The sequence below is a fragment of the Anser anser genome, assembly GCF_964211835.1.
Source record: "Anser anser genome assembly, chromosome: 3".
Lineage (NCBI taxonomy): Eukaryota > Metazoa > Chordata > Aves > Anseriformes > Anatidae > Anser > Anser anser.
In genome coordinates, this window is record NC_139722.1 from 33,629,895 (window position 1) to 33,652,509 (window position 22,615).

At 35.1% G+C, this 22,615-nt stretch overlaps 1 protein-coding gene across 8 annotated transcripts in view; it reads right to left on the reverse strand.

The window, feature by feature from the left end:
• COL12A1 (collagen type XII alpha 1 chain) overlaps nucleotides 1-22,615 on the reverse strand; it is a 97,049-nt gene that overhangs the window by 19,142 nt on the left and 55,292 nt on the right. For all 8 annotated transcript variants that reach the window (XM_083832511.1, XM_083832506.1, XM_083832510.1 and 5 more), the window contains 20 exons: nucleotides 22,342-22,471; nucleotides 21,701-21,843; nucleotides 20,519-20,648; nucleotides 19,739-19,881; nucleotides 17,978-18,107; nucleotides 17,662-17,781; nucleotides 16,897-17,043; nucleotides 15,960-16,076; nucleotides 15,368-15,514; nucleotides 14,832-14,906; nucleotides 14,144-14,283; nucleotides 13,405-13,528; nucleotides 13,061-13,204; nucleotides 10,627-10,791; nucleotides 9,723-9,761; nucleotides 9,489-9,627; nucleotides 7,268-7,410; nucleotides 6,729-6,838; nucleotides 1,354-1,503; nucleotides 129-206 (listed from right to left, as the gene is read on the reverse strand). In XM_083832511.1, coding sequence (XP_083688637.1) covers nucleotides 129-206; nucleotides 1,354-1,503; nucleotides 6,729-6,838; nucleotides 7,268-7,410; nucleotides 9,489-9,627; nucleotides 9,723-9,761; nucleotides 10,627-10,791; nucleotides 13,061-13,204; nucleotides 13,405-13,528; nucleotides 14,144-14,283; nucleotides 14,832-14,906; nucleotides 15,368-15,514; nucleotides 15,960-16,076; nucleotides 16,897-17,043; nucleotides 17,662-17,781; nucleotides 17,978-18,107; nucleotides 19,739-19,881; nucleotides 20,519-20,648; nucleotides 21,701-21,843; nucleotides 22,342-22,471 — 2,514 coding nt within the window. The remainder of the gene's footprint in view (nucleotides 1-128; nucleotides 207-1,353; nucleotides 1,504-6,728; nucleotides 6,839-7,267; nucleotides 7,411-9,488; nucleotides 9,628-9,722; nucleotides 9,762-10,626; nucleotides 10,792-13,060; nucleotides 13,205-13,404; nucleotides 13,529-14,143; nucleotides 14,284-14,831; nucleotides 14,907-15,367; nucleotides 15,515-15,959; nucleotides 16,077-16,896; nucleotides 17,044-17,661; nucleotides 17,782-17,977; nucleotides 18,108-19,738; nucleotides 19,882-20,518; nucleotides 20,649-21,700; nucleotides 21,844-22,341; nucleotides 22,472-22,615) is intronic.

Here is a 22,615-nt window from a genome sequence, read left to right on the forward strand (position 1 = left end):
TGGCTCCTCTGACAACTGTGATTTAAATGTGTTGTCAGTACGAGGCATAATATCAAGCTAAAATTTATATTGTTACATTTGCTATTAGTAATGATTTTCTGAACAGCCTCTGGTTCATTTATACTTACCATAGAAGGAAGATCACAACATCTGTCTCTGCTAGTCCAAACTGGACTGCATACAATGTCAAAATTCTGGATTTCTAACTGTAAAAGAAAGGAGAACTCTTGAAAGATACAAGACATGTTATTTATAAAATCTACTGGCATTAGCAATAAAATTATGCCTAAAACAATTTATTTTTAATGTAGTTAACACCATTCACATTTTCACTTCTTTTTTTTTTCTTTGACAATGACAGAAAAAATATTTAAAAACACTAAAAAAATATATAAAAAAAAATAGGCCTACTTAAGGCTGCAAGCAACATCAAGCTCTGATGCCTCCTCCTGTTCTGGGGCATAAGGTAAACAAATAAAGTGACTAAAGAAAAATTTTACAACACTTAATGAGTGATACTGATGAACTCCTACATCGGTTGAGTGCCTGTGCAGTTCAGCATAACATCTGGCTGAAGAACTTTTGGACCAGCTCTAAGGACTGCAGTACTTCGGTCATACATTAATTTACATTCATGTATGGAACTTTCCACTGACATCAGTGGGGAACAAGTTCTGCAGAAAGGCTTAAGCAGGGACATTAGATATGATAAAAGCAGTTTCCTCTCTTTTTTTTCACCCCAAGAGCTATGATTATGTAATTTGATATATACAACCACACATTTAGTGGTGAGCACCAAGAATCTTCTTCAGATGTTAGGGTTTGCACACAGGGACTGGACTGCAAACTTAAATCTAATACAAAGCCTAGGTAATAGCACTAAATATGCACTAAGTATAGTGAATCCATCAAGATAATTGACATGCTCTTCACATCAGCAGCTACTTTTTCCTTATAGGTTTATAGATCATAAAGCCAGAGAGGATTACTCTGTCACAAGACAGACCACAGGAATTAAAACCAGTTCATTACAGAATGCCTTTCAGGAGAAAAAAAAAAAAAATCTTCATGTAAAGATTTCCAGCAATGGAGAATCCACAGCAATAGTTGCAATGACTAACTGCTCTCTCTTTCTTTAAAAGAAAAACATTTCTCCTCTTATTTTGTATTTACTTGACTACAGCTTTCAGCTATTAGATTTCTGTTCTAGCAGTTCTGCTAGAATAAAAAGCTATCAAGACCACACTTCCCAGTTAAGTACATTGGGTTTTGCAATACAGACTCTTGAGAGCTCTGGGTGCAGTTAAGAGTTAAGGATTTGCATTAATGAATGGATTAATATTTATTGCTTACTGTCGCTGATCTCCGGTCACCTTTCATAAGTTTTCCAAGTATTTCATAGCCATCAGTTGTGATGTTCCCAGCCTCCTTAATTGGTTTTTCCAGTATTTCACTGCAGTCAATGTAAATCTTAACACTTGATGAAGTTACAACAATATGGACCTGAAAAAAAGTTTAGTGTGAGAAAAAGCATAGTTAATACTTAAACAGTATTTCCCTGTTTAGGTAATACTGTTTCCAATTTTCTTCCTAGTAATCTTGATTTACTTTCAAGTGAGGGAAAAAATCTAACTTAAGGAAGCTTACACCATTAGTAACTTCTTTACAATATGTTGAAGGTCATTTAGATGAATACACAGGTACAGCTAATAGGTACTACTTAATAAAATTGTTGAACTGCAATGATCTATTAAAAAAAAAAAAGCTTGCTTAAAAACTGCCTTAAGATGTCATAAAAGTCAAAATTAAAAAGAACTTGAAAGAGAAAGTGAATATAAGCTCTTTTTTGTCCTCTTCTGATGACTGGGACCACACAAGAGGTTTATAAGTCTGTGACTGCCCACTGGCTAATAAACTCTGTCTGTAGTTCAGAGAGTAGATCATTTCAGATCCAAAGATCCAGGGTTCAATTTCCCTGTCTGATGACTCAACCACAGGCATTAGTTACATTGAGACTGAGAAAGAGAGCAGAAAAAGACAAAATAATGGAAGGTGCACAGGAGTATTTCCATGAGAGAAATCTGGATACAAAAATCTATGCCAAAATAAGTTGAAATGGCAAAGAAGAGATTCATTATTGGAAATAAGGAGGGAGAAAAGAAAGAATGGCTATAACAAAGGGAGGAAAGTAAGTTTACAAGAACAGAATGAATCGTTTTCAGAAAACAGAGTAAACCTTAAACAGAAGAACAAGAGAAATTGAAGCCAAGGTTAGCATTCTCAAAATTTACAGTAAATATGGTGATTTATCCTGCAGTGACTGCACAGGATTAAATACCAGACCATATATGACTAAAACAAAAGGACAATCTATTGCTTATTCAAAGCAGGCAAAGGAATTAATGAGACCACTACCATTACGTTAATCAAAGTTATGCAAGTGAATTTCCTACATATCTATGAAAACACAGGACCTTCAGAAATCTCCAATAAAGAAACAAAGGTCTGACATTTCAGTGAATCTAATATGCAGTTGATGGAAGAACATTTAAGGCAACAGAAACGTTTTCAGTGGTTTTATGTACCTTACATACTGCATATATTTTATATACAATATTGTAACATCTATGTAATTATTTAAACATCAACATCTTAGGACAAGCAGTAAAAGAAAAAAAATCCTTGAAGTATGTATTTATGTTTTAAAGCTTCTGTTATCACCATATATAACCTTTCAGAAACATATTGCTATTTGATGACTACTTGAAAAAATTGGCTTAAATTGGAAACAGAGATTCCCTTAAATGTCTTGAGTCAACAAGGGCTTGAACAATCTCCTGAGAATTTGTTCTTTTTTCCATACTAAATATTTTCCCATGTGTAGTTGTCTCCAAGGCATCAGCATAGCTTATCTAAAACTCTCTAAACATTATGTACTTATGCTCTATATAGTTGGAATTAAGACTTTTGAAACTACCTTATTTTTTTGTCATTTGAAATTCAGTTGGTGTCACAGTTTAATCCTCAGCACTGTGCATACGAGTGCTTTTTTAATTAACATTCCCAATGTTTTTCACTGACCAGTTAAAAAACAGTGGAAAGACAACTGAGTGTGTCCAAAGTATATTTTGGTACTAAAAACCAAACTTTCCACAAAATGAAATAAGCACCATGCCTAAACTTTAAATTCATTATCACTTATACATCATTTACTCAGTCATTTGATCATATAATTAAATTTTACAGATTAATGACTGCATCCAACTGTTTAACCTCACCACAAATGCAATTTACTAATTCTGAAAGGTACTTAATGTGCAAGTCGTTATACTGGAACATTAACTATTTGTTACAAATTAAATAATGCAAATTACTTCTGCATAGTGAATACATTTTACTGCATTTTCATTTGCACACAAAACTTGGGTGAACCTACAACATATTGCTGAATCGGACCAACAGTTTGAAAATGATCAGACAGTAATCACTATCTGAACATTATCTATCCGTCCAAAGAAGCAGCGACTTAAGCAGTCAAAAATAAGTAGAGCTCCCCCAAGTTATTGACTCAGACAGTTTGCTGCTGATTTAATGCCAGTTTTGAATTCCAGCCTGAATTTCATGTCCCAGACACAAATCTAATAAAAATCTAGCATTGACAGTAAATAAAACATCTCTGTATTCAATCCCATTCGATTTTATTTTCAACAAAATATTAGAAACACTCTCCTTGATTTCTAACACACTAACATAAAGTTCATCACTTCTGACCACTTACAGTGCCAGAAGGCACTGAGGTTTTAAGAAAGAAAACACACTTTAATCTATTCCTCTGCAGAGCCTAAGATCAAGTTTGATGGTGTTCTGATCTACTGCTAAATGAACCACATCAATAAGCTAAGCAAAGTACTATCCCATATGTACACCAGAAGAAAGACATAAACCCATTATCAAATTTCCTGTGGCTAACTACTGCAAAACTCCAATCAAAAAAGAAGTCTAGCATGGTAAGAATAAGCAAGTAGAAGAAGTCTGTCTCTCCAAAACATCCAGTTATAAGTTTAATGACTGCCTCAGGCAGTAACGATTTTTCCTATGGGACTTGCCAGATTCAACAGCTTTCACCATAACTATGCTACACAGAGCATTCAAGTATGCCAAAGTAAATTTCCCTGCACAGTTAGGTGTAGTTAACTGTGCTTCACTGAATGAGCCAGTAAGTCATCTAATGAAAACCACAAAAATGTTTGACATTTTGGAAAACATCTTCTCGTACTTTTAAGACTTGTCATTTCTTTGAAACTAGATGGTAGGAGAAATTGCAAAAGTACCTTCTGAAATGTGTTAATCTTACTTTCCTTCCCTCATCCAGCTGAAACTACTGCTATCCTTTGTTAGGAGCTAATCAACATGGTTGATACATAAGGCTTTCCCAGCACATGAGCTGGGGAGTCCCATGATACTATCATTAACAACATGACTCATATAGCAATCTCAGTAATCATCCTGGAGAAAGTCCAGAGAAGTCTGCTCAGTTACATCGTGAAATCCTGAATACAGCTATTTAAATCAAGGCTACTCCAGTTACTTCAAATACTATCAAAATATGAACTTTTTATTCATTTCTGGAAAAAGAAGGAGGGGGATCAGCACCCCACATTAAGTAACAGATATACAGTTCATTTCTGCTTAAGAAACAGTCTTATAAGACAGAATTCATAGTTTCAGAGCTTTAACAAGATTTGCAAACAGCTGCTACTCCCGAACATTGTTCAGCACCTTAGGATTATTTTCTGCTCATATGTGTGAGGGTATATAGCAATTAAAATAATGCAAAATTCTGGATTTTTATTTTCTCTGTAATTGGTTTTCACCAACAAGTGTAGTAAACAGTTACAGATGATTGCCAGTATTGCTGAGGTTGCAGGTTGTTCCCTATTTGCTCTGATTTATAAGCAGAACTTCAGTGTAAGTGCTATCAGAGAATCCTCCTCAGCTCTATCACACTTAGAGAAACTGCAAGAAAAAAATATGACTCTGAATGTCAATGAAATTAGCAGCTGGCACTTAAAACTGACTGCTGGTAGTACAGCATGTAGAGACCTTCATAGCCCTTACCTAAAGAAGTGAACTCTCAACTCTCACACTGATATTTAGAACGAGAAATGCTAAATACTATTCTAGGTTTCAACAGTACTTCTTGGTGGTAAGATGGCTCAACTTTTAAACGAAAACAGTATCTGTCCTAGCCTATACTGACAGTTTTTCTCACTACTCATTGGAAAAGAGCCAAATGCCAAGGACAGCACAAAGGTTGCCTAATGAAAGTGTGATCCAAGCCTACTCATAAATTGCAGTAACAAAGCTAATGAAACAAACATTTCTTTATATATAGAAAAATAATTGGCCATTAAGTAAATTATAAATACATGAAAAATTGGACATGATACACAAACAGTTTGGGTAATTACCCACTGTCAAATTCTGAAAAAAACAATAGCTTTTATAGCACTGTCTGACTTTTTTAGTCATCTGTGTTTCAAACAGATCAAGTCCCAACACATGAGAATGCTGGCACCAGCTAGCTCTTCCTGCACTCAGCTGTAGCAAAGCTTGGTTCACAACGTAGCCTCCAGTATCACCAAGTCAACAGAGGCAACCCCTTATCAGTATCCTCAAAGGAATGCTGGTAGTGACTAGTCACGCCGGAGAGGGTATCATAAAGAAAACAAATGTTATACTGCAGCCATATTTAGTCATCAGAGGAAAGCTAAGCTAAACAGAGATAGATAACATCAGAATGTACATTTCAGTCACTGAAAATGTTGCAATCGCAGCTCACTTTCTTGCCTTAAACATATATGTTTAACAGCAGGAAAACGTTTTTAAACGTGTGGTTTTAGATGTACGTATAGCCTTTTCAATGCCTAGAGGTAAACAAGTCTGTCAGGATCAAGTTTTCATAATTTGGTACACAAAACTTTAAAAGCAAGCACAAAATTTTCACAATTGTAGGCAAATGCAGATTTCACTAGCCTTTTTGGCAATTCAGAAACATGAGTTCCATTCTAAATTGCAAATACATTATATTATTTATTATGTGCTCTCTCTCTTTATTGTTGCTCCCTCGGTTAAAGTACTTATAGAATAATTTGGAATATTTTAGGTCTAGTGAACCTAAAGCCAAAAATATACCAATACACATGCATACATAGAAAATATATAAGTATACATGTTTTACGTTTGTTAAACATACAAATCTCATTCAATATTCTATTCACATCCCTAAGCTGTCTCCTTGCCTTCTTCTATAAGCCAGTAACTACTAACTTTCCATGGCTATATCTTCTTCTTCCCTCAATGGTTCCAAATCATTACACTCTCCTTCCCCAAAAAACTTCTCATCAAAGCTTTCTTTTCCTTATTTCTAGTTTATCTTTTACTCCTTTTCTTTCATGTGCCAGGCAGACTATGATGGTTTTTTCAGATATATCTCTCCACTTACACAATCTTGGCAAATTCATCTTTTACATTGGTTCGAAGTAGGCTTTTAATTCAATAAATGAATAACTACAACTTTAGAGATCTTGCATCATGCAATCTATAAACCCTTGTGTCACCTACAGCATTATAGAAAAACTGGATATAACTGACAGCTTCTGGTTGCTTGTCTTCTATTTCAAAGAGCTGCACCTCAGAAAGCAACATTCATAACTTCAATCCTTTACCTTATGGAAGCTTCCATAAAAGATTTTCTTGACTTCATCATTATCAAAAGTTACAGTTTGAACCTCTCCCCTTGTATCCTTGTTAAAGAATGACAACACTTTGCTGGCAGCTGCAAGAAATTAAAATAATACATTTCATTTTAGACGTACAGCTGAAATCACCAACCTAAGATATACTCACAGATAAAATGTAGTGCATCTCTCCATTGGGTAAACATAGACTATAGATGTTTTCACTGACCCATAACTATGTAGATGCACATTCTTTTGGTTTGAGAGGTAATAACAAAGTTAAAATATATCTTAGTTGAATTACTCTTAGTTGAAAAATTAATTGATGTGCAAAGTAAAAAAAAAAAATACATATAACTGAAAATATATAATCCTTTTACTATGTAAAAGATTAATCTTTTTACTATGTAAATATAATCCTTTTACTATGTAAAAGATTATATATGGTTTTGGAAAGATTTTGGAAGAATACATTCAAAGTAATGTAATGTATAAATTCTCTGTTCAGTAAGCATAATCATCCTTACGATCAAGCACAACTCCAACTTGTGGTTTGTAATCTCTGTCTGTAATCTGCCAAATTGCAAAAGGCTCGTTGGGGGATTCCGGCAGAAGACGGAATAACATAATGATAGTGTACGACTGTGGCAATCCCTCTGGGTGAATCTCCCTGTTAAGACAATATGAGGACATTTTTTCACATGGAAACACAAGGAAAATAAGGTCTTCATCATTTGTCCTTTTTTCAAAGAAAGAAGAGTAATGGGAAAATAACAGTGTTTAACAGAACTAAGTATTTTAACTATTCTCTCCACAGAAAAGAACTATGTGATAAAAATTACTTTGTGCTTTGTTAAAATGAACTCACAGCCTGTCTTCAGTTGGTCCAGGCATAATTATGGGGGCAGCCAGAATGCGACCAAGAACTCTTGGACATTTATTCTTGTGGTAAGATTCTGCGTAAACTACACATATTTTGAATTCCTTGAAGATAAGTTTATAAAAAAGGACTGTAGTATTAATATTCTTTCACTTGGCTCATTTTAGACAAGCAATAGAAAATACTGCTTTAACTATCACTGGCCTTCAGGAACAGATGTTATGAGGGAGATATTTAATGTATTCCCTGCAGTGGGTGATGTATTTGGGGTCTGCCTCATTCACCAGTGGCTGCTGAGGTTTGGATTTCTGATATTCAGACTGTAAGACATTAAAAAGACAGAAAGCTGGAGATAAATAAAAATATGCATTAAATGGCCTCTGGAATTTTCTGAAGGAAAGGTAGGGAATGCAGGAAGTTAGCTGTAAGAAGGGCGGTAGCTTATGCTTCTCCTTAGCCAATATACTGGAATTAGAGAGGGATTTGACCTCATGAGCATTAACAGAGAAACCTGGAAATAAATAGAAAAGCTCTTCTGTTTTTTTGGCAAAGATTATGTACCCACACCATTAGGGACACTTTCCATTTATAGTCATATAAGTCAATAACACATAACACAGTGCAAGAAAGGAAATAATAAAGTAGATATAGCAACAGTACTTATAACTGTTAGCAAATTATCTCAGATACAAAACAACTATGCCACCACAATCAGGATGCTTTTATTGCCTTGCTGACTCAGTCTAAAGTGAGTTTTATATTCTGGTATCTTATTAAAACTAAGTGCCCAGAATACTCTGGCAAGTCTACTCCTACAACAGACATACAATAGACTGAATCACAATATTCTAAAAAACCTGAAATAAGCAAAAAGTCTGCCTTTTTATTATCTTCTTATCATCCTATTTATCCTGCTAAATGCAAGATTTATCTTAATGTAACAGAATTGCAAAACAAGATCCTACTGACTAGGATTATCTGTACTTCCCTAGATTGTAAAAATCCAGGTCATCAGGGATCTGTCACTCACATAACTATAAGGGCATATCAGTGAATTCAAAACGTCTTTAAATTCTCCACTTCTGATGTTGTGAAGGCCAGCAAAGAGAAATTATTTCTTCATACACCTCAGTGCCTGTACATGCAACCTGACAGGAAGCCAGATTTCAAAGGCTTTTACAAAAACAACTTTCCTTAAATTAAATAGGAGTAGTGGTCTATCTTTAGGCATCTGCTCTGTCTCAGGAGGACTTTTCTAAAACTTACTCTAAGCATTAGATTCCTTCTAGTAAAACTAATTGCTGTCTTTTTTTATGTTTGTGACAGTAGGAAAGAATAATCATGTATTACCTCTCCATAAAAAAGATCCAAGACCACAGGCTGTTTAAAGCTCCGCTCCATTAGTCAAATACAACAATTTAGCTACTGGAGAAAATAACCTAAGTCAATGGCATCAACGTGCTGCATACTGCAGTATAAATGATACCCCTGTAAACAGTAGTGCATATACTTCCACATCAAAACCATTTCCCTCTGTCAGTATAGAGGTCTTTGTAGTAAGGAGGCTGTTGTTCATCTGCCTAAGGCCAGATTGTATATTATAAGCAAGGTGAATGGTTAAGAAGCATAGTCTCAAATAAAAGAACAATAAGCAGCTGGATTAATAGTGAACAGATCACAAAGGAAGAAACAGATTAGCATTTAATGAGAACAATGGTAGATGCTCTTTGGAGTATATTCCCTGGAGTTCAGTAAAAAGAATATCAAATGAATGTATCTTCCATAAGATACTAATGCCATCAGCTATAAACTCCATTAACTCTTCCCCACCTGTTTGCTCTAAATGTGAGTCTTCCAGGTTTACTTACCGTATTGGCTGGCTGACAAAAGCATTTTTGTGGAGTCTATATGCTACATAGCTTGGGAAAGAGCCTGATTCCAGTGATACACCTTGTACAGAAGCAAAATGCTTCTCTGTTAGATTATATGATTCCAACATCTTGAAACCTTTGAATCAGGAAAGGAAAACAATAAAAAAAATAAATGTAGAGTTGTAAAGGACACAACTGAACCTATGCAAAATATTATAGATAGTTTCTTACCAGGTGAAGTGTATCCTTCCAAGTAAATAAGTGGACACGCTAAAAGAGAAGAAACAACATTTAAGTTCAAAAATGTGAAATCTACCAGGATATGAAGATGTACATACTTAGTAAGTTTTGTTACTAAGAAATCTGTGCTAATATTAATTATCAGCCAACTTTTGCTACATTTGTCATGCTGGGTTCTGTTCTGCATTAGATGGATCGCTAAAAACTTTACTCTCTACTTTTAGTTGGATATTTCTATCATGACAAATTGTATGTGATAACAAATAAGCCCCCAAAATATTTTGATTCTAATTCATAAGAGGAAAGGGGTATAATGACTCGATCTTTCCATAAATATTTAAGGCATGAGTCAGGCAGCATATTTGCTGTCAAATTCACAAGGAAAAACTGCAGATTTATATGGCTCCTCAGGAGCCAGTGGATGAAATAGTTAGGGAGTACACAGTTGCACATGACAGGCCTGAGAATTTTTCATTTTTGCCATAGAAAGATTGTTCTTGAGTAAACAACTGAAATCTAATTTAGATCATTTTGAAACAGCATCACACACTTCACCTGCAGCCCTGTAGCAGTCTGGACCAGGGGTAAAGAGACCTGTTATGTCCCCCCATTCACATTAGGCATCATTCTACTTCCTTTTAAAGAGCAAGAGTTTTCACTGACTGTTGCTCTCATTTTGTTATACCTGTACTTTTGGAATGTGAGACAAGATTATATCAATCATAATAGCTACTTCAAAATTAACAACAAAAAAACTTGATCAAACCATGTGCAGTTATTATGAAGTCTAATTTTTATTCATTTTTTTGAAGTGCTGTAAATGGTATGACAACTTTAGCAGTATATAGGCAAATGTATCAGTTTGGGAAAAAGAAAAATGGTGTTTTCTACTCACTTGAGGTAGCAGTCTCACACACAAAGGTGACGAGGTTATCTTGAATTTTTTCGAATGCATCAAAATCATCAACAATAAACACATGACGCTCACTGGGCTTGCTGGCAATCTTGGCCAGCTCATTGTAATCCACATCAGCCACACCAACCACAAAGATGCTGAAGCCTATAAAAATAACATTTGTTACCTGAAATGTAGTAAAATGTACACAACCATTTTTCAAGTCAATATTTCACAAACCATCTCTATCATTGATTTGTCAAGCTCTATCTAGTCTTGTATCTGGTCTTCATTATGGGCACACATTCTGGATAGTCTTTCACCTATCAAAGCTCAAGAGGGATTAAACTATTTTTTGCATCTTTCTTTCAAAATTTTCTCCTTCTTCCACCGCTTACTGCTGTTTGGCATTATTTAAGCTACACAGCCTTGGCTACATAGTCTCTTTCATAAAAAATGTATGATCCTCTCAACTCTACCACATCTTAAACCTGTTCTGTGTCCAATATCTCTGCACAGTATCAGTTATCTAAATTAGTTATCCAATACTCTATCTCTTGCCACCTCAGGATAGGATCATCTCACCAATTTTTACTTTCCAAGTTATAAACAAGTCTAAGCTAGTTAACTAAGCTTACTCTATAATCAACGCACAAACAGGGACAGATTCAGAATACAATTCAGTTCACCTCCCTAAAACATGAATTTCAGGACAGGAGAAATTGTGTTCTGTAGATGCCTATCTGTTGCTCTCTTCAATAACTATAAAAGGACTCCACACGATCACCTTAGCCTAGATATTTAATTGTTAGATGGCTTAAATAAAATGAGAAGAACCCTGTCCCTAGAATTTAATCTTATCACTAGGTGTAAAAGCATAATCTCCCCATAATCTGTAACAAAAGCCAGGGTGATTTTCCTCTTCAAGTCCTTAAAGTAGTATCTCCTTGCCTTCCATATCAAGGTTTTGATTTCTATTATCTTAGAGCATTTACAGAATTCATCTTCTGACTCATTTCTTCCTTTCCTTTTCCCACCTAATCCTCCATATGATAATTTGACCTCTTTTGCTGTACCAGAAAGCAGGGGGAAAAATGCCACTACACAATTCAGCACTAAATAGAAAAACCTCTCCCCAAAAATTTCATTGACGAGGACCTGCACAGATAATGGAAATGTTGGCAGGAGGTTCGAGGCAGAATTCACATTTGTTGTACATGATAAACCCAACTTTATTTACATTTTGAATTTTTCAAAAGGAAATGGGAGATAATTATTCTCTCTAGTCAATACTATTGAAATTTTGGTTGAAATATTCTGTCCAGCTTTGAGTACAACATTTAAGATGCAAAGAAGTGAGTAGCTAGGGAAAATGATAAGAGGTTTGGAAAACATCATCGACAGGAGGTTGAAGGAAATTGGTTTGTTTAGTCTAGAAAAGAGAAGACAGAAAGAGGAAATGACAATAAGCTTCAAATATGAAGGCCTGTCACAGTGGACAGTTATCAATTGCTTTCCTGGTTAACTAGGTAAATGAAAAGAAGACAACAGCTTCATTAGCCTGAAGAAACACTTAGGTGAGATGTGAGGAAAAGCTTTTCAACTATTAGGGTAGATAAGCACTGAAGCAGATTATCCAGACAGGCTATAGAGATTTTTATGAATGGGTTAGCCAAACATCTTTAGAAGTCATCTAGACAGAGCTGATTCTTTCAGATCACAGAGGCAGTCAAGATGACCACTTGTGGTTTACAAGCCAGTAATATACTGCCAAAAATAGGCTTCCAGTATAAGGAAGTACATCTCCTTAGTAAGGAAACTGCTCTCCAGGTGGTTCATGCAATGAAATGCAAGACTGCTGGGGAAATCTCAGGAAAGGCTACTGAGAGCAGGGAAAGGAATAAATGCTTAGTACACACATAAGTCACACTCAGCAATCTAAAGAGGGAGTGCAATGTTTCTCAGCTCAAAAGACAATGGAGAAGTCAGTTCAGACCCAGCTCCAGCAAGAGCACCTCCTTTCAGTGGAGCTCCTGTAGTCTATGCCAAATAAAACATGAAAAAAGTCAAAAAGTCAGGCCCAGCACATCAAAGGCACCGGAATGGAGCGCACTTCACAACGATGCCAGGGGTCCACACAGCAAGGAGAAGTAACCAAAAGTCAGTTCTGTGAAACAATATGCATAAGGTATTCCTTGAAAGCCCTGGGAAGCCATATGCTTCCACAGAGGGAAGTATAGAGAAAGAAAAAGTAAGTCTGGCCCAAAAAGTCTAAATTCTTTAAATACTTTTAAGTGAATCCAACCACTCACAATACATTTCTGAGTCCATAAATGATGAGTAAAGAATTCACAAACAATTGAAGCACTGCTTATAAATTGTATTGCTTAACACACTAAGGAAATGAAATAGCTAGGTACTGTGAATTGCTTACCAGAGTGCTGTATGACTGTTGCTGCTTTCCTCACTTCATCCTGTGATCGACCATCTGTGACAACAACAAGTACCTTGGGAACACCTCGCCTCATGCCACTCTCCCAAGTCAAAACCTTTTCTTTGATAAATGTTAGTGCTTTGCCTGCAAAGTGCATAATGAATGAGTCAGTCATATTATCTGCAGGAGAAGAAATTCCTTACTTTACATCGACAGAGTGACAGCCACACAACCAAAACAGAAAAGCATAAAAACTTAATCCTTCAACCATGAAATATTATGATAATGAGGCAGTTTCCAAAACCAATTTATCTTTAAGAAATATAATCACTGTTCAGAATTACCTGTCCGTGTGTTTCCTCCTCTGTACTGAATATTTTGAAGAGCTCCCAGGGCTTGGGCCTTGTCATCAAATGTATTCAGTTTAAACTCAGATTTTGCTTCGTCACTGTACTGCACAAATGAAACCTGAAAGGGAATATATCACAATGTTCAGTCACATATCTCCACGTTCAAACTCACTCAATTGAAATGTGCATTATGGTAAACATTAATTGAAAAATATTTTTCGTATATGTATGATTATGTACCCTCATACATATTTACATACATGGATATCATCATAGCAATGTACACACAACACTTTCAATTTCCTTTGTGTACAAAATGGGATATGATCTTAAATAAGTATGATTAAATGTTTACTATGGTGCAGTTAATATAGTACGTACTCTCTGCTTCCAAGCAGGTATAAACTTTCTACAAAATCCCATCCATTTTTTTTGGAGATACCAAAAAGTACCTAGTGACAGAATGTCAACAAATTTGGACATATAAAAGTTGGTGTACTCTCTTACCTTAAGTACATATAGTATATATATCACTGAATATAATCACTGAATATAATTACTGAATGTTATTAATGTAATTAATGAAGGCACAGCCATACACACATTGAACTATCAAATACAAAAGAAAACTGACAGCAATCTGTAAGAAAGGAAAAATCAAATTTAACTTTAGTAATCCAGCATCAGCTTCAGTTTCCTTCTAAAATTTACCCAATGGAAAAAACAAACCTACCTGTATTCCAGCAGGATTAATCAAGTCGAAGGCTCCTACTGTATTAAAAACAAATTTTACTACTTTATTGAAGTTGTCATCACCAATACTCCAGGAAGCATCAGTCAGAAATACTATGTCTGCTTTGGCACCTCTGCATACTGAAAGACCAAGAAAAAGAATAATTGAAACATACCATTCATAGCACAGTGAAATAAAGAGCATTATTTCAAAAATTTAATATTCAAAAATGACAAATATTCAGCAAACTTCTACTACCACACAGTCAACCTGGCACGAGGCTGATGCTCAGCATGAAAACATTAAAAATTCTCAAAGGAAGGTACAAGAAGTGAAGAAGAGTTCAAGAATCAAATGCAAGTGTCTTAAATGACATTTTTTCTGAGCAGCTACCATAAAAATCAAATTGTCTGTTGAGGGGTGGGCTCACAGATTTGCTACAGAGCTACAGAATATCTTGATATTTTTTTCCCCAAAGGTATGCATCTTGCTGTTTTAAACCAGGAAATTTCAGATTGCAGTAAAGCTCATCAGCAAATGTATGCAATTAGGAAATTGGTCTCAATCGTCAGACACTGGAATACCATGCTAGTTTTAAATATATTTAAACTTATAAAAAATAGAATAAAACCCTGAGGCAGTAAAGCAACCATGTAAAAATACTGAATAAATCTACAAGTAAACATACCATCCCGAGCTGGAGGGATTGTGGGAGGTGGAGGAGGTGTAGGCGGTGGAGTTGGTGCCTCTGTAGGTTTGAAAACTGAAATAAAACAAACATATTCTGGCTCAATATAAATTATTTAATATAAGGAAAACTCTAGATTATGTACTACACTACCACAGAAATATTCAAATCTTTTGTCACTAACCCAAGCAATGCATAATTACCAAGAAAAATTTTCTAGTGCTACAAAGTTAATGAGATTATAGTTGATGTTAAAAAGCTGCATCATTTCATTTATGACAGAGGAAAAGCTTTGCATGAGCTGAATAACATTGCACTCTGATGACCCACTTTTTCATCCAAGTGCTAGGAAATACTTGCTTTGAAGAAGAGCATAAGAATTTCTCTTTCTCTCAAACTCCAATTAACATTACACTGGCAGAAAGAGGAAAGGTAACTTAAAAGAGGTATTGAAAGCCATTTAGAAACAAGACAAGTTCTACCACTGAAACAAGTTCTATACTCAAAACTTACAGTTCACAGTGTCTATTACCTACCTGTATGCTCCCTCAGAGAGACTGGAGGTCCCTCAAGGTTAGGGGTCTGAACAAAGATGGTAGCATTGTATTCTGTGTCTGGTGAGAGTCCAGTAAAACAATGGCTTGTTTCTGATCCACGGACTGTAATTTCCTGTCCTCTGGATCCTGTAAAAACAAAGCCCAATTGAAAGAAAATTAGAATCCGGTATTTCCCTTTAATATGTGTGTAAATAAATTTAGAAATTAGATACTTGAGAGGAGGATGGAATAGACTGGACAGCAATCTTATTCTTATCCTGAAAAAGCCTTTCTAGACCAAGATTATTCAGTGACTATGATGCCTGGCACATACAGGAGAGTAACTACATTCCAGTGTGCATGTAAAAAAGCCTGGTAACTAGCAAATTCCCACTACTGAAAGTTAATTTTATAATAAGCAGTACTTCCTCTTTGCAAATTTTTCACCACCACAGATGGTTCAGATCTTTAAAGCTCAATCGAATGCAGCATGACTTCTGGTGGAGGCTTTCCACCGTACCAAATAAGTGGTTCTGTCACTGAAACAAGACAGTTATGTTTCCATAAAATGCAAAAAATCAAATGCATTTACCATCGGCTGGGTTCAGCTTTAGTCTGTAAGAAGTTGCTGACCGGTGAGCTGACCATCGGATACAGAAAGAATCCCAACCCACTTTGTAAGTTGTTAGGTCAGTGACATTTAAATATACTGTGAACAGAGAAAGAGAAAAATTGCTCTCTGGAAAGCAGTACGTAATAGATGTTGAAAGAACTACATCACAATTAAATTTACATTAGCAGAACCTGATTTTTTAAAAGAGTTATAGAAGAAAAGAGCAGTTCTAGTCAAGTCTCTTCATTTTTTCTTATGCCCCATAGATCCCAGCCTAGCTATTTACAAAAGCCCAAAGTCTGATACCTTTCTCATGTTGGGTAACAGCTTATTTTATCCATTTTCACATGAAGTAAGTGGAGCTCTTTACAAAATAAGAAACTTCTAAAAATTGGAAACTGACTCATATATATGGCAGTATGAAAAGCATGTACTGAGTAAACAAAATTCAGGATGATTGAGTCATCTTAACTGAAGAAATTTTAAGAAGCTTCTTAATGGAGGCCATCAGCAAAATCATCTCCTTCCGAAAAGGTGAAGTTTCAATGCCTGGACATTCCCATGAGAAAAAGACAGAGTAGCAAAAAGCCTAGACCTTCTTAGCATGGTTAAATTCTATAGCATTATAGATTGACCCCAACTAAAATTAAAATTGCTAAATAAAATTGATAAATACAATTTTAGGAAGCAGACTAGAAAATTTTATACCATCAAGTCATTACTTTAAACTATATTTCCATTATTGTTCTGAAGGTTAATGTTTCTAAAAACTACATCATGGATGGGTGACAAGTATTCTCTATGAGAGGATACTCAGACCATCTAACACCCAGCCTTAAAAATACTGTCTTAATCAACATTATCTCAGATCAGCATGTGTACCTAACATGACTACAACAAAATTCTATTGACTTACATGTAGTGCCTTGATCTGTCAACGGTATGCTCATTCCAGAGTCATATTGGGCATAAACATTCACATCATAAGTGGTACTGGGAGACAGATTATGCAAGGTGTATGAAGTCACTTCTCCCACAAAAACCTCCATGGGATCATTTGAACCTTTAATTGAAAGGAATTATCAAGAAAATACAGAGAGAGAAAGATTCATGATTGAGCTACAGAATTAACTGCCTTCTTTAATGTGTCATTAAGTGTTAATCTTATTTTATAAAACAAAACACTAATTTCTTAAATCACCTAATTTTAACATATTAGACTGTTGCAAACAGAACATAAGCATGGTTTACAAGCTATTGTGCAATACACATGTTTAATTTGTAGAAAGATATGTATATTGTTTCATTGTCATATAAAACAAAGGTTAAAAAGGATCTCAGTACCTAAATATCTGTCCAATACTCATTTCATATACCCCAGTTCATATCCTCAGGAGGACAAAAAGTATGAAAGACAGGAAAACCAAGCTTTTATCTAGTTACTGGTTAGATTGTGTATTAAATGTCAATAAAATTCAGTCTCTGTATGAAACACTGTATTTGGTAGTTCTTCTTGTAAAATAATGATAATAAGACAAGCTTTCATCAAATGAGTTAAAAAAGGAAAGAAATAAATCCTTTAGCACAAATATTTCATGATACATATGACTTTTATTCTGATCTTGCATTAGCTACTCACTATTTTGAAAGTGCTGTACTCAGAATTAACAAGCTTTCTTACCCATGGGTTTATATACAATTTTATAGCCAAGAACGGGGGATGGTGAAGGATCCCAGGAAACTCTGAATCGTGTATACCATTCATCAGTTATATACATATTTTGAGGTGGAAGCAGGCCAACTGAAAAGAAAGAAAAACACAATAGTTAATTAGACTAGTGGATGTTTTTTCAACTCTAGAAACTTATATTGTGACTCTGTAGGGAAATAACCATGCAACAGACATCATTAACATAATGAGACCTTAACAACGTTGGACTGCTCAAGGAATATATATCCTAGACTTTAAAAACTATATGAATATTAAAATAAATTACCAGTTCTTCCATTTCCAGTCAGCTGTCCACCATCACCATCTTCATACACAGCCACAACAGTTATTTTATATGGTGTATCTGATTGCAGTGGTTGGAGTATTACATTATTCCTTATCCCAGGAACTGTGGTCTAGAACATATAAAAGAAACAGAGGTGAACAAACTCCCAGTACTGTAACCGATCAACAAAAACAATAAGTAGAACTAAAAATTTGTTTTGACACAGTTTTTTATGTCCACTGTAGATCGTCATTCAGGATATTTTAAGGGTTATAGCCTAGGAACAATTCTTAGTACTCATTATTTTAAAATATAAAGCACTGTTACAAAGCCTACATAAAAAGATAAATCAAATTGACTCTTCAGTCCCTACCCTCAAAAGGGACATAGTTTAGTGATGGGACTCAGCAGGTTAGGTTGATGTTGGACTTATATCTTGAAGATCTTTTCCAACCTAAATGATTCTGTGATTCTACAGTCAGACTGAGATGCTGCATTTTCTCCCCCAGATTTCAGTATTTCAGTACTGCTCCCTTATAGAAAGGAAAAAGTCACGAGGATGTGTTTGGAGACAGAAAAAGAGAATATAAAGCTCCTAAAACAAGGAGGGAAAACAAAGCCATTCGCACTACTTGTCAGTTTCCTTTCTATCTCTTCATTATCCTCATGTCAGGCTATCACTGCTTCAGCACAAACACGTTGTTCTGAGAAAGAAGCTCTGAATATTTTGATATGAAAAAACTTGCCTAGTCATGCAACCCTTAATCTTCTCAACTTCTTGGTGCAGATGTGCACTATTGCTTCCTTCTAATCAACAGGTAGGCATAATCCAAAAAGTGACTCTGCTTCATAAAAGGGCTATAAAGCATTGAAACTACAGAAATTAACTTGAGATATCTCAAAAGTATGTCCCAGTCAACATTTTCCATTATTACTTGATAAAAGAATTCAGTTGTTTCAGACTTGCTATTTTTATGAAATTTCCAATGTTTTCTGCAGAGAAGATATGTGTGTTCAAAATTAGTTGTGTCCTAAATAACAGGTCCAGTAGGAATTTTTCAACCTGTGAATTTTCAGCATGCCCTGTACAATAATATATAAGCAGTTACAGCATTCAGATAGTGCTCTACATGTTACATTTTGGCTAGTGGCAGTCAGCAGAAATTCCACCATTGCCCTCTATAGGATCTGAATTTGGCTTTGCTCTAAACACTCAGATAATTTTATAAACATCAGATTAACTTGTGCTATCATTAAGCTACAGGAAATTAAACACAAACACAACTCATACTGAACCTTACAAATACAAGTTAGATGCTGAATGAAATTTACCATTGCTTTCTGATTAAGCTCTGGCAACTCTCTTCAATCTATGAAAAGCAGACATGTTTATTCTGTATGTTAGCACACTGACTGCATAATGAATGGAGTATGAAGTAATGGATGGCTATTCATTGTAGCACAATTTTTTAACTAAATGTCAGGAAACAGGCTCTGCTCAGAATCTTCTGATTAATGATTTGACTCACATCTTTAACATTATTTTACACAGAATTTGGTTCATTAAACTGTACATGTTCTGCAATTTTGTGGGAAAAAAATGTTTTCTACAAAACATGGCTTCTCAGAATTAACAATGACCAAAGAACCCACAAAACACCCAAAGTGCATTACAAAGTAAAACGGGTATCTTCATTTTTCTGTAGCCTAAGCAATCAACCAAAAACATCTTGGTGCGTATTAAAGAATTACAGAACTTACATATTCATCAATAGGATCTCCCACAGTGGGTGAATAAATGATTCTGTACTGCTGGACTGGCCCATCAGCATGGTCCCATTGTACAGAAAGGCTGTTTGTGGTCTCATCAAACACTCTCACATTTCTTGGACCACTGCGAGGCACTAAAGAAAAAAAATACAGAATGCTGCATAAGTACACCTACAGCTTAACACATCTACAAGTTTTAGATGTATATGGGGATTTAATAGAGAAAGCATAGAAACAGCAAAAGAGTGCTGGCCTATGAATGCCATAGGAAGTTCCTTTACACTTCATTTCTGCAAGCTAAGTTGTAAGACAGGTTTTAGTGTTTAGGCCTCTTCAGCAAAACAAATTAACTTTTAGAAGGTTGCTGTATAATTATTAAGCACGACACAGAACAGGAAGTACTTTTTTTTCTGTTCACAACAAATTCTAGCCATCTTTATGTGCTATTTGTTTTCAGAAAGAGAAATTGATATTTGTCTTTCAACACATTTTAAAGAACATTTTTATGCTCTTTTTTAAACATATAAATTCAAATTAGACTTATTTCACTAGTGAAAACGAGTTTGGTGATTATGCATGTACTCCAGCTGCCACGCAATATAGCAACAGCTCCCTTCAATGGAGGCCTACAACTGCTTCAGCCATAATTCAGACATTTTGACCTTTGAGTTGCACTGAATGGCTTACACTATTTTTGATTGTAACCAATTTTATAGATTCCTCACACACCAGTCTTGACATAGATTTCACAAAACAAGTACTGCCTCTTACATGTTCTTCCCTGCGCTTGACTTGGATTTCCTTCTCCATCCGCATACAGAGCTATAACGTTTATCGAGTAAGCAGTGTCAGGAGTCAAGCGCTCCAGCATCACATCACGAGTGTTGCCTGGTACCACAATCTAAAACAGAAAGAAAATACACCTACATAAAAAAATCTTCAATTTATACCATATCTTTTTAGAATAACAATTTGAATGACGTATAGAAGAATTGGGAACATGACCATGATGTGTATTTTTCAAGAAAAATAACACAAGTTTAAAATAACCAAATAACATTGATAACAATTCAACAGCAGGTGCTACTAAAAAAAAAAGATAAATACATAAGGAGCATTATGCAAATGCAAATGGAGAGCTTGTTCTGTTATGTTTTTGTTTTACCTTATACTTTACATTAAATTTGTTCAGAAAAAAGAAAAAAAGGAAAGAAGGAAAAAAAAAAAAAAAGAAAATTCAGGAACCAAAACCAAAAAATGCAAATTCTATCATGGTTTCCTGACATGTAAAGGTCATTTTCTAATTGACAGGTTCCTGCTCATGCGTAAAGTACTATGCAGTTACACTTTACAGATACAAATGACTCGTTAAAAATTCTTATTCTTCCTTACACAAAAACATATTTATGTACAATATGGGTGCACATTTTATGTGAGTATATTCACAGGCCTATATCTAAAACTGCACCCATTTCTACACCAATCCAATAACTCTTACTTCACATCTGGAGGGCAAATTTTTACCCCTATGCAGACTTCACTGCTCACCCAGTCCTATTTAAGCACTAATGATTTGGGGTAAAGAGATGATTCAGTAGTAATATCATATAAAGTTGGCATCTGGTTTCGTATTTAAACATTTCCTAATAAATATTGTTTCCTTCTGACTTTATAAAATAAAGATTTTAACTCATCTTTACCTGCAGTAAAATAAAGGATACTCATTAATCAGCTTTAAGTGTGACAGTCTTATCTCTTTCTTTTTTTTTTTTCATTTCACCAAATTAAGCTTTTGTTTACAATATACTTAATTTCTATAGGCACAGTATTTTCAGGAGGGACAATCCTAGGCGGACAGTTGGCCTATGTTTATTGTTATTGTTCTACACTCATTGAAGGAAGCAATATCCTCCACACACTTTTAAGGAATAGTATAAAAACTAAATTACTTACAGATTCTGATGGCCTTGGGCCAGATAGTGAAGAGTAATTAATTCTGTATTGCTGTACTGGACCTGGAGCAGGTTCCCAACGGACATTCATGCTGTTTGGTGTGGGATTGTAAACTTGAATGTTTCTTGGTGTTCCTCTCTCCACTAGGTCAAGGATAATTAAAATTAAGTTTACAAAGCTGCTTACATAAGTTCTAGTTCTACTTGAATTTTCAACAGTGCTCAAAATAAGCTGAGAAATACAGCAGACGAAGATAAACACATGATTTGTGTTACCCTAACATTATTTATTTACCCTTCTATGAAGCTAAGAATCTTAGTTATTAATCTTTAAAAGCATCCCTGCCAGGCAGCAGGGCAGCTACTGGCACTAGAATTGAAATTTTACTGTTGTGTGTAAGTAAACAATAAGTTAGCTTCACAACATAAGAGTTTAACTTGCCTGAGATAAATGAACTGAAAGTCTCCAATGAAAAAGAATAAGTTACAGAGCTACAACCATAAACATGCAGGTAAACAAAGTTTTAGCTTGGGAAAAAAATCTATAATTGATACAAATTAATTAGAAGTCTTCAATTTCTAATGATTTGAGTCACTAAACAAAAATCCCAATATTTAATTTAAAAGGACTGTTTTACTTACAAGTTCTTCCAGTGTCAGACGTACGTCCACCATCCCCTTCTGGAAAAACTGGAACCACAGTTACAGTGTAAGGTGTGTTGGGTTCAAGAGTTCTCAGGACGACATAGTTTGTATTGCCGGGTACTGTGGTCTACAAATTTAAAAAGAAATACAGAGGCATAACATTTACATGAAAATGCAAAAAGTTCAGCTTTTTGTATCTCCATTACTGCTGATATTTATTTTAGATTATTCTATGCATGATTACTAGCCCACAAGGGAACATATACTGCAA